The following is a 12,786-nucleotide window of genomic DNA, read 5'->3' on the forward strand; positions in this document are numbered from 1 at the left end:
ACCTTTTCAAGTAAGAAAAGTATAGTCTAGTCTTACCTTATTGCTGCAAAAGGCTGGAATAAAAAATACTGACTTATAGAAGCAACTTTCACATGTATCTGAACATCAAACACAACACACAATATAAAATCAAAAATAACTAGAACAGAAAAGTTTTCAGTCTGACCTTAAAAATACTGAGCAAATCACTAGATGAAGCCAGATCAAAAGGAAGGGCATTACACCAGCTTGTAGCCAGATGTGAAAGGGTCCCCAACTGCACAGGGCACAGATGGTATAAAATAGGGGGGTGGGGGCACAAGCAGATCCAAAACATAATCAAACAAACCTGGTTCAACTTACACAGGTAAGACTATTCTAAAGAATTAATAACTTTCAATGCAACTGATAAGATTTTAAATTTGGGACAAATAATGTTAGCTGTCTCAAGCTAAAATATGCTCACTAGTTTAAATTCTGAAATTCTTTTGTATAATCATTGAAATAAATTCTCCATGAGAATATATTCAAAGTCATGGTGACTTGTTTTAAATGAATACTGAAAAGATAATGTTAAAACTTAAAAACAAAAACGATGGTTGTAAGCCACATTATCTGATTCAAGTCTGAGAATTTTGGGGAGAATTTAATGTATACCCACAAAATTAATACCTCTATTTGAAAACAGAAACACTTTAAGTTTATTAAAATGTTCGAAGTCCTTTAATATTCTCCATTCATCATGTAATGTAAAATGCCAAAATTAAAATTTTCACCTCAAGTCTTCATTAAAAGTTGCTTCTTTGTATGTGAAAAGATGAGAGGTAGCATAAATTTTCTATAGAAAACTCAGAAACACTCAATTTACATCATGTTCAATTCTATAATGCAAAGTTGACACTTTAATAAATCCGAAATAAACATCTGTTCCAAAATAAAAGTTCAAGAAAAATTATCTGACTTCGATATTAGAAATTGAAATTTTTATAAAGAAATCTTACATTTCACTTAATGAGTTGGTAACTTTTTTCAGGCAGCAACCAAAACAAAAACATTTAACACAGATTCCTTCAATCTCATGATTTCTGAAGGACACAAAAGCATAGAATATCCAAAAGCTATTGTATTGGATATTCTAATAAGGTACACTCAAGACACACATACACAATGGAACTCTAAATTTCAGTAGCAATGATGAACAAAAAAATACTGACTTCGCAATGACTTTTGCTTATCACTCACATCGTTTAGGGAATACTTATTTGATTTTTTTTGACATTTCTATGTATTAACGGATTTCTCCCGTTTAGTAACAGCTTTGCTAAGCTACGTTTTGAGAGTGACAATTAATTTTAGTGGAAATTCATTCCCAGGCTACTTTGATAGTCATTTGAACAGTTTTGCGTTATTTTACATGCAATTTTATAGCTCTATAACGTTCATTTAATCTTGTTCAATGATGCTGAACCCCAGATGCCATAAGACATTATAGAAAAGTAGTTACTGCACATATGGAGTAACTACTTTTCTGAACATTAATTTCTTTTCTCTTAACAGGCTGAAATGGTATTTAGAAAAGAGAAAAACCACCACTCTGTATTAAAGGCTTTGTATTATGGACTGCCAGGGATGGGCTCCTATGACTGCTGTGGTCCCAGCCATAAAGTTCTTATTTATGAGCATCATCTACTCAAGTCTCAGTATTAATGGCTTTCTCCAGCCTTCATAAGATTGTTGATATCATATATTGGAATCAGGCCACCTGACAGAGCTTAGGGTTGGGAGGCTTTCCTCATTTGTCATATGTGGGAGTTGGATAAAATCAGAGGTTCTCCAAGAGTGATCTGAGCACCATCAGCATTAGAATCACTAGGGTACTTGTTAAATATGCAGATATCCTCCCAGATTTCTAGTGCTGGGGTCCAGAATTGTGCACAATAAGTAAGTATCTGAGTGATTTTGCTGAATGCTAAGGGATGAGAAGCACTGGTAGATGATCTCAAAGGTCCCTTCCACTCTAAAATTCTAACAGTCCCTGAGTTTTCTTTTAAAAATGGATTCATGTCAGCAACATGAAAGAATTTCTAGAACACAAGACAGTGACTTTTGGTCTCAGTGGGTCAATCTGAATAAGTATTATTAGATTTGGATGTATATGTAAAAATAATAGAAAATAAAATCAGAACAGTATAATCTGACATGAAAGGAATCTATATGGGATTTCTTCTTGGGAGAAGTAGAAGGGCAACCCACTCTAATTGCTATACATGACCACAGGTTCAAAGGGACTTTTCATTGCCCCTCAGTCCCTATTTTTTTTCCACGTCACCCTCTGACTCCTCCCAGCTGTTGAGATCCAGGCTTTTTACAATCCTGAGTCACCAAACTCTTGAGTAATTTTAACTGATCTCAATATATTCTTTTCAGAAATAAACAATTCACAGGCAGTCCTCTACTTTCATTTGTAATGAGTAAAATCTTACAGAAACATACAATGTGGGGAAGGTGAAGGGTAGAATTACATTTTTAAAGGGAACTTCCATATTCAGAGAGCTAAAAAAAAAAAAATCAACTCCTAATTTTCTCTCTTTGGGCATAATATTTGATGAAATATTTTCCATATCTCCTATATGTAAGTTTATTTTATTCTTTTTCTTCCCAACCACTTATAAGCCCAATGAGAGCCTAGGATTTGAGATATTTTAAGCACATCTGGAGCGATCTAGCTTTGACACATTTTTATTAGGTGCATGAAAGCTAAATGTCTTATTGCCAAGTATCACTTTTACATTTTCTCGTCAAATTTTTATAAAAGCATAGGAGCAAAATGCAGTAGGATCGTAAAAGAATTCCACAAACATAGCTGGATAAATTCTGCTGCTGAGCCAGAACTGTTGGCTGGAAGGCAGCGCCACCATGTGATCGTTCCAAGGGCTGTCAGTTTTGTCTAAAGACACAAGTTGGGATCCTCTAAGAGTTGGGTAACTAACAGCAAAAGCCCACTTCCTGTCATAGGAAGGTTATTTTCAAACTCCAAACCCCAGCACCACTTCTGTCTCTGAGAGGGAGAGGGAGAGAAGGAGGAGCTGTTTACAAAGATGATGTCTGATTACGGAGTCACATCAGTGGCCAGATTGGATCAGATATTTAGTGCTTGATTAGGGTGGCCAGTGGGCAGGTTAAGGCTGGCAGATCCTGAGTACTCTCCATTTAAGGATGCTGGCACCAGGATACACTTTGCCGACTTCAATGCCCAGCTCTATGGCTGGCTAGCCCTACGTCTTTAACAGGGGACAAGTTCAGCCAAGGCTCAGTTGGTGGATTGCATGTTATGTCTATAGGACCCAATTATATCTAAAGTTTCTAAGCCATAAAGTCCTGTGCCTGTGTGCATGGTGTAGATGTGGGCTAAATTCAAGAAGAGGGGTGAGAGAGAGTCAATCTGTAATTTAAAGTTTATTAGAGTTGTGTTTTCCTTTTCATGTTTTTGCTTCATAAAGTGTACCATGAATCTAACAGCAATATTATATTAAATGTACATGTTTGCAGTAAATTGTACCCTCATTTAAGAAATGTGGAAAAGCTGGGGGGAAAGAGGAAATCTTAAAACTGAGTTAAGTCAGCAGTTCAGCAAGTGCTTACAAAAGACAGTCAAAATACAGGCAAGTTACATTAAATGGGCATTATTTGTTCTTACTTTCCCAGTGTAGGCAAGTGCCTGTGATATAACAATTTAGGGAATAATGGGAGAATAAAAAGCATATTAGTTTCAATCAGATTTCCTGGCATATATCACAGACCCTAAGGAATTACAAAGACAAAAAAACGAGCTCTTTGGTTTCTGTATGGTTCCTTGCAGAGTACAACGCTGCACCTGCAAGCACTTGGATGAAAAGACCGGGATTCTACTGAAGTTTGCACTTTCTCCACATCGGCCAAGATGGGTAAACTGCCTTAACACAAAAGTCACATGTCCCACAAAATATTTCCTTCTATCTCAAAAGAGTATTAGCTTCTTTAATCTAAGAAGGTAATGAGAGGTTTTTAAACTGATTAAATCAGCTTAGTTCATACAAAGTCTATTATGACTAAATATTCAATTAAAACGATTTCCAAACCAAAATCTGACAAAATCCTCTCTAAAAGTAATTTAGATGATAGGTTTTTAACATTAGGCAAATTAAATCCTTCTCACAGTTGGTATTTTCTAAAGGGTCAGAAACAGTTGCAGAAGTTCACTGGGGCAAAAATCTACTTTGTGTGCTAGTCATGTTCCATGATCATAAACAGAAACTAGAAATATTAACGTGAGCCTGACATTCCTATTTATTTTATTTTTACTTCAAAGGCTACATACATGCAAAAGTTGAACATGTCATCACACATGCTTTAAATAAAGTTCAAAAAATAAAAATACTTCAAAATCCATTTACTTATGGAAATATATACGACAATTATAGTGAAGTCAATTATATCCTTTTTTCTAATCTATCAGAAAAATACTTATATTATAAAAAAGAGTTTTAATTCATGTCCAGAATAATTTTTTAAAATTCTTGAGTCACAATTTTAAAACAAGTTGAATGTTAGTACAATGTCTGGAGAAACAAGTCCCAGGCTTTTGCTAATGGGATCTGATATTCTCATACTTCATTTTGAAATCACTAAGGAAACTCAAGTTTAGGGAAAAAAAAAAAAGCATTTTAAAAAACCTATGATGATAAGTATTACGGCTGAGGTGGTTACTAACCAAATGAAGGGCACGACTTCTACAAACAGATAATGTTCAAAGTCCTTTAAAATGTTTGAATGGAGATTTTTATCTACAAACACATAGTGGAGGCTTAAAGTAGCCTCGAGTCTCTCTGCTGGTCAACACTGCAAGAGGAATTAAAAATCCCAGGTACAGTGAAGTTCTGAGTATACTGCCCTTTTGAAAAATGTGTGAGCAGACACTACCTCCTGTGACTCCACAAACAAGCCGACTGGGGGGAAGTGTCTTTGAATGGCCCTGCCTTTTATCAGGCAAAAGCAGCCCAAGGCTTGGCAAAGTCAGGAGAGGGAAATCGGCATATTCTGAGCACGTCTCCATGGTCCAGAGGATGACCATTTCCTTCTAATAAAACCAATATTTCTTTGGTAGCATAATACAATATATATCAACAATCCCAATAACTAATATGAGCTGAATGCACTCAAAGTTCAACTTTGTAAATGTTCACATGCATCCTGGAAATGAGATGTAACTTCCTGCACCTACATGAAAAAGGGTGGGGACAGCTGCCCAGGCTGGAGGACTACTGATGATGAGAAATGACACACAACGTGAGCAGGGAAAGGGATCATTTAACAAAATGTGTTAGTGTTCACTGGGAAAGCCCTAAGTGGGTAAACACATCCGAACTTTGCAAGGAGCTTAATCCAAACAATTAAAATATCACCTTCTCTTTAAATCAGAAACATCAGGTTTCCTAGTGGGAGAAATCCCTTGCTACCACTCTAAGCCTTTGGTTGAAAAGGCCAAATTAAAATTCGGGTTAGAAATGTTTCTACGAAGGGTCCAAAGACTTAGAGCTTGATTTATATCCTGATACTGAATTGTGATTATAGTTTTCATGTTAGGCAATCCAACTATTATTTTCCTTTTATCACTAAAAAAAAGTTTTAAAAAGGCAAATTAAAGATTTGAGTGCAGTCAGTGCAAAATCAGATTAAGTATGGTTTTTCTTTTCCCTGGGACAGAAAAAAACAATGCCCAGCTCACAGCACATAGGAATGTGTCACAACACATAATCAGAAGACAGGTTTCTCCAAGCTAGTATTCCTCCTTGTACAGTGTGGTATTCAAAAGCAGTATTGTCACGATTATGCATATTCTCATTAACTAGGTACAGCAGAGCTACTTAAAGGGAAACCAATTTCTTGTGCCTCAATGAAAGGGGAGTGTAGAAAACAATAATTAGGCTGAACAAGGAATTTTAAAGGGCACAGAAAAAAATTCAGAGTGAAAAGAACAGAGAATTTAGAAAGCCAAAAAAAATGGTTTTTTTGTTGTTTTTTTGTTTTTAAAAAAGCAAGTAACGTGACGGTAGAAACCCACACAATCTCCCCCCACCCCACCTGCCACTTTGAGTCCTAATTGCCCATCTGCAAGGACAGAAACCCACTCTAAATTGACCAGCATCGGCTTCGGCAAGTCTTCTCTTCACTCTCCCTCCTGTTAAGACCGTTTCCAAAACCAATCAGCAAAGGACAAAGAATTCTTTACAGAGTGCAATTAGTGTTTTCCACGTCCACCTTCAAAAGCATGATGCTCTTCATGGGCTAAAGGACAGAAAAAAAACAAAAAAGAAAAAAAGGAAAGAAAACTTTAAGCAAAGGATGGGCCAACCCTCCTCTAGGCATCTCATTCAGCTTCCCCAAATGTTGGCAAGAACTCAAACACCTTATTTTTTATTTATTTATTTTTTTGCCAGTAACTGTTAGCTAAGGCGTGCATTTCCTGAGAAACGTAATAATGAAAATTAAAACAAGGAATAAACAAGTAATGGGCATGCAGCCTGTTTCTTCTTGCTGTGCCCGGGAGGATGAGTCATCTCGACAAGCCGATGAAGAGAGTATGTTGGGCTGCAAGCAAATGCCGCAGGGGAAAATGTGCCCCACAAAATGCATTGCGGGGGGTGGGGGGGAGTGCCTGACACAACCCGAGACAGAGCCACTCACAAGCCTATCTTGAACAATAAACTAAAAATAAAACAAAACAAAGAACCACACCAGGGTGACAGCAATTATACCTAGGTGCCCCTGCTCCCTACCTCTCAACACTCTCCATGGGAAATGAAGTTTCACAAAATTGTTAAGTCTTATTTTTCCAAATCATGTTTCCCCCTGCCAATAGATATTCAGCCCTATCATCTGGTTTGCAAAATTACTAATTTTAATTAGGAACCCTAGAATTTTTTTTTTTTTTTTTTTGAGACGGAGTTCTGCTCTGTAGCCCAGGCTGGAGTGCAGTGGTGCAATCTCGGCTCACTGCAACCTCCTCTGCCTCCCGGGGTTCAAGCAATTCTCCTGCCTCAGCCTCCCGAGTAGCTGGCATACAGGTGCATGCCACCATGCCCAGCTAATTTTTGTATTTTTTGTAGAAACGGGGTCTCACCATGTTGGACAGGCTGGTCTCGAACTCCTGACCTCAAGTGAACCACCTGCCTCAGCCTCCCAAAGTACTGGGATTACAGGCGTGAGCCACCAGGCCCAGTCGGAATTCAGGAATTGAAAAAAATTATGCCACCAAAAATACTTTCAAACACTTAACGTTGTTTAAAGTAGAAGATGGCACAGGGAAACCTACGAAATACATAACATTTTTTCTAAGGCAAAAGACCGAGTGTGACAATCTACCTCCTGGATCTGGCTAACCATTACCAGGAAGCAAGGTCTGATAAAGGTGGGGTAATTCAGGACTCTGGGTGCTTTGATCCCCAACACACTACCCACACTAGCAGTGAATGGGGTTCCAGGGAGGCAGATGGGCTGCCCCATTTCACCTTTTAAGCCCCTTCCAATTCTGTTTTTCTTTTTCTTTTTTTTTTTTTTTTTTTTTTTTTTTTAAGACAAGGTCTTGCTGCTCTGTCACCCAGGCTGGAGTACAGTAGCATCACGCTACTCGGCTCACTGCAGCCTCGACTTCCTGGGCTCAAGCAATCCTCCCACCTCAGCCTCCTGAGTAGCTGGGATTACAGGTGTATGCCACCATGCCTGGCTAAGTTTTGTCTTTTTGACAGAGACGGGGTTTTGCCATGTTGCCCAGGCAGGTCTTGAACTCCTGAGCTCAAGTGATCCACCCGCCTCAGCCGCCCAAAGTGCTGGGATTACAGGCATGAACCACTGTACCTGGCCTCTGTGTTTTTGATAAGGACTAAATTCTTCAGACTATTGCTGAAGAGGTGGGTGGAACGGGTCTATTTTCCCTGCAACATCATCTTGGACATTCACCCCAACCTACTCCGCACTTGGAAAAAACTTTGGGAGAGACACACTTTATACTTCCCAGGCACCTCAGGTTGGCCCTACTCCTAAGGGCAGCCTGAAATCTGAACTAATTTAATAGAACATTTCTCACAGCTTTAACTTTACAAATATTTCACATTGTGTGAGTGTGTTTTCTTTTTAAGAAAGATATTTAAGGAAGACACCAAAGAAAACATGGTTTGATCTGCAAAGAAATTATACTATACTTCAGGGTCAAACAGAGGTACCATAGAACTATAGTGACCTGGTTTCCAAACAATAAATCCAGATATACAGGCTATCCAAAGATCCGTGTTACTTCCAGGTGTGAGGGGCAGTCTGGGGTGGTCATAGTTGCATACTACAATGTTGATGGGTTAAGGAGACAGTAAAACAGAACATTCAGAACTGGGAGTGCCTAGTGAACAGGAGTTCTGTCAGCCTTAGGTTACTTTGGGTAGAAAGGGATTATAGAATTGCTCTAAGCCTGGAGTTGGCAAACTTTTTCAGGAAAAGGAAGAGAATAAATGTTTGTCTTTATGGGCCATACAGTCTCTGTCCCAATTATTATTATTTATTGTTGTTGTTTTTGAGACGGAGTTTCTCTCTTGTGACCCAGGGTAGAGTGCAATGGTGTGATCTTGGTTCACTGCAACCTTCACCTCCTGGGTTCAAGCAATTCTCCTGCCTCAGCCTCCTAAGTAGCTGGGATTACAGGCACATACCACCACGCCCGGCTAACTTTTTATATTTTTAGTAGAGATGGGGTTTCGCCATGTTGGCCAGCCTGGTCTTGAACTCCTGACCTCAGATGATCTGCCTGCCTTGGCCTCCCAAAGTGCTGGGATTACAGGCGTGAGCCACCAGGTCTGACCTCTGTCTCAATTATTAACTCTGCCACTGTAGCACTAAAGCAGCTATAGGTAACACGGAAACAAATGGGTATTGCTCTATGCTGATAAAACTTTATTTATGGACACTAAAATTTGTATTCATATAATTTTCATGTGTCACAAAATATACTTTTTCTTTTGATTTTTCCCAACCACTGAAGAATGTAAAAAGCATTCTCAGCTACACCTATACAGAAACAGGAGAGGGGAGGGGAAGACGGGGGGCAGATTTGGGCTCCAGCTTCCAGCTCTAAACAATTCTCACGGCAGAAAAGACCTTTGTCACTCAGCTGCTCTGAAGAACTTAGCAGAATTGGCCAGGGTGGGGCTGGTCAGGGAGTGGAGTCTGTGCATTGTGAATTTCTCAGTCAAATAACGTGTATCCATATCAAATGTAAGTTATCAATGGCCCAATGCCCATCTACCCACTAGAGGCCATGACTGAATATGCTTGGGTTCTTTCTACATGGAAAATTTACAGTCACCTGGCTTCTGTAAACTTGGGAATACTTACACTAGGATCCTATTAACTAAACCAGAGTAAACGCATAAATTGGCCATTTCTAACTTAGCTCACCCTGCTGTGAAAAAGATTTCAGCCCAAACCTCATTTTTCCAAATCACTTCTGCAGCAAGTGGTATATACCCTGCTGAGTAAAGGACTGCCTGCTTTGTTTACAATAAAGAAAACTGCTTGTTTTTTCAAATTCACACTTTTATTTGAACGATCTTTGAGTTTTTAAATGTTAATTTATGACCTTAAAATATGGATTTCTGCTGAGACCCTTCCTCAGTCGTGTATCACACACTTTGCAATGGCCTCTACCTTTAGGTATCTATTCGATTTAACTGGCCAAGTCGCAGTTTTCTTTCCCCATGTTTGGCTTTTTTCTTTCCCAGAGCCATCACAACAGCTAACCAGTGAATCATCCTGCCCTTTGTCAATCTTACTTGATTATTGCCATGGCCCTAAAAAGTGACCTGACCACTCTGTGGCCTTATTATCTGATAAAACAGGTATCTTATTATCTGTGTTGAGCCTGCTGCTAACCAATGTGTTACCTGGAAACTTAATCATAGAACTTTGAAGTAGAAGGAACCTTGGAGATCATCTAAGACCAACCTCCTCGATACTCAGATGAGAAAGTAAAAGAATGAGAAGTTGTGACTTGCTCAAGGTCACACTGGTGAAGCTGGACAAAAATCCAAAGTGCCTGACTTAATGACCCCAAATTGGTGTTCTCCTCTTTAGAGTCAAGTGTGGAGCTGGTTCATGGGAAAAAATGTTTTAGCCCCATACGTAAATGCCAATGAAATACACTTCCATCTACAGAGTTTCTGCTGGTCTTGTGAAATAAAAAAAAAAGAAAAAACTCTTGATGACCTTTCAATTAATATCTGGGGTGAAAATACAATTAAAGTATCCTTAAAGAATAAAAATAGCATCGGCAAATTTGCAACTTCTACACTGCACAGCCAATAAGCAACTTCTGCAGTGACATTTTTCTGTCTCTTTTAAACTTCCATTTAAAATTCAGAATATCTGTAGTGCCAGATCAGTCCCACTGCTTAACATCTAAGTCATTTGGCCTGTAATTATATGATTCCTTACAGGGAGGCCTTAGTGTTAATATCCCCTGTTATACTAGGATACTCACAAAACAAAATTTGATTTTTTTATCCTTTTTGGCAAAGAGTTGGAAAAAGTGAAGCACTAATGAACTGTATTTCAGCAATTCTAAGATGCACTCCTCACAACTACCACACATATATTTGAAGACCTCTGGTACCAATAATGTGTTACAGTTTAATTGGGAGCCTTTTTTCTTTTTTAGTAATACTAAAAATAATGGAGCATTTTATCTTCAAGAGCATCTTAGATTCAATGAAATACAGTAGTTAAAAAATGGGTTATTGACTCTAGGAAGAGTTTTGGATATAGGAAATTTATCATACATGTGTAGGGCTGTTGTCCTTTTCTCTAACTCTTTGTTAAATGTGTGACCTGCAGTTTGATCTACCAAACATTGGTTTAATAGCACTAAGATGTTTCATTATGAAAAAGAAGACTTTTTCAAAAGAGCACACAAAAGCAATGAACATGAATCATGATGGAAACAATGGGTCCACACACCTATTCATACCGTTAACATTTCACTACTAGGCGTGAATTCTCTCTCGGTTCTGTGTCACAGTCATTCATAATGAGGAAGTATTAGCATTTCAGTAGAACATTCAATCATGCCTGTGCTCAGAATGCATTTCTTCCACAAATACAGATGTTATACATTATAAATTCCTATTTATGAAGGGATGATTGAATATCTACCTGCCAGTTCATATAATGACATTTTTGTTACTGTTGTTTCCAATAGAAAGTAAATTTTTTTCTGAGAATTACAAATTTGAGTTCAGGTAAAAATTTTTGAAATAACAAACACGGTATTTGTTATTTCCTTTTCTGATCCACACAGTTAGGCAAAAATAAAATATCATTTTAATTTCTGAGACTATGTTTGGTTTTTTTTTTAAACACTTAAATGTATTTTGTTGAATTCTTTTCTGAATTATCAAATTTCAAGTGAGTCTGCCTTCATCACATTTGCAAAACAGTTTTTATCTTTAAAAGTATGATAGAGTAAGCTAGAAAGTAATAACTGGAAATGAGGCACTTACGTTTATAAAATACTGCTTTAAAAGTTATGTGGGGCAGAAGTTCATAGATCTTTTCTAAAACAGTCGCTTCACCCACTAAAGAGGCATTTACATTCCAGACTTGGACGACGTCTTCTCGGTCCCGAACACTGACACTAACTCCTATTACTTCATCATCTGAGGGGAAGACAGGGAAAAAAAAAAAATGAGTGATACTTTCAAGTCAGTCTGACTGTTTCTAAGAACTTAGTCTTTTTATCTGAAAATTAAGGATAAGATGGAAAAAAGGTGGCACAAGACAACTTGTAAGAAATAATTGTTTCTACGGGGAATCACTGGAGGAAAGCAAGTCAGTGCACAAAAGGTGTAGCAGTCACATCACATTTATCCAGGGACTCAGATAAAGTGTTCCAGCCGAATGCATTTTCCAGATAAGTAATTTACCCTTTTTAACTTTAGGAAAGCTTTGTGACTATTTCTTACTCTGTTTTGATGAGACTTTTTCTAAAATGGGTTGCATAATTCCCTGCCCTCTGAAAGCCAAGTGAACTGAAATGAACTTTTCCTTGATGCCTTGCTGTCTTTGGTAAGGAGAGCAAGAATTTCTCCTGACTTCCTGCCAAGCTTTCAGGCACCTCGGAGTGGTCAGCGCTATCTGCCCCAACACTAACTGGACCCAGATTGTGCATTCTCTGCTGCTCATCTGCTTTCTGCGGTTTGCTTGTCTGCTCCTTTCCTACGAATTCTTCCTGCTTCCTGATGCCTCCCTCTAGAAATCCCTTTTCTGGTTTTGGGCATTATATACTGTGGGCTAGTGAGCCAATGACCATCTGTTAGCCCTGTGTATAGAGTGAGAGTAAATCTTCTGAGTACAGCTCTGCTATTACAGGATTGTCCTTCAATGAATGAACGTTAAGGCATTTATCTACATTGATTAAGGTGGACTTTTTCAAAAAAACAAAATTCCAGATTAGGGCTGTCTTGTACACAGTTGAGAACAGCGGATGGATAGTAGGGTGTTATACTGTTTTATCCTCCCTTGCAGCCACTTTGTTTACACAAATTTGCAGCAAAATGAAAAGAATACAAACTTTTGATTCTTGGTTTTCCTTGTTCATGACACAGTAATGCAATACGGTCAGCTCTCTGCACTTTCATAAACAGCATCAATATGTAATAGGTGAGAGATAAGCATTATCAATATAAGAAAACTTTGCTTTAGTTAGTATGCTTTACCTAATTTGCTGGC

At 38.2% G+C, this 12,786-nt stretch overlaps 1 protein-coding gene across 1 annotated transcript in view; it reads right to left on the minus strand.

The window, feature by feature from the left end:
* Positions 1–848: 848 nt before the first annotated feature.
* EIF4E3 (eukaryotic translation initiation factor 4E family member 3) overlaps positions 849–12,786 on the minus strand; it is a 45,737-nt gene continuing 33,799 nt past the window's right edge. The window contains exons 6-7 of the mRNA XM_050781362.1: positions 11,559–11,714; positions 849–6,303 (exon numbers count right to left, since the gene is read on the minus strand). Coding sequence (XP_050637319.1) covers positions 6,257–6,303; positions 11,559–11,714 — 203 coding nt within the window. The 3' untranslated portion in view covers positions 849–6,256. The remainder of the gene's footprint in view (positions 6,304–11,558; positions 11,715–12,786) is intronic.

This window comes from Macaca thibetana, chromosome 2 (genome assembly GCF_024542745.1).
Source record: "Macaca thibetana thibetana isolate TM-01 chromosome 2, ASM2454274v1, whole genome shotgun sequence".
NCBI lineage: Eukaryota > Metazoa > Chordata > Mammalia > Primates > Cercopithecidae > Macaca > Macaca thibetana.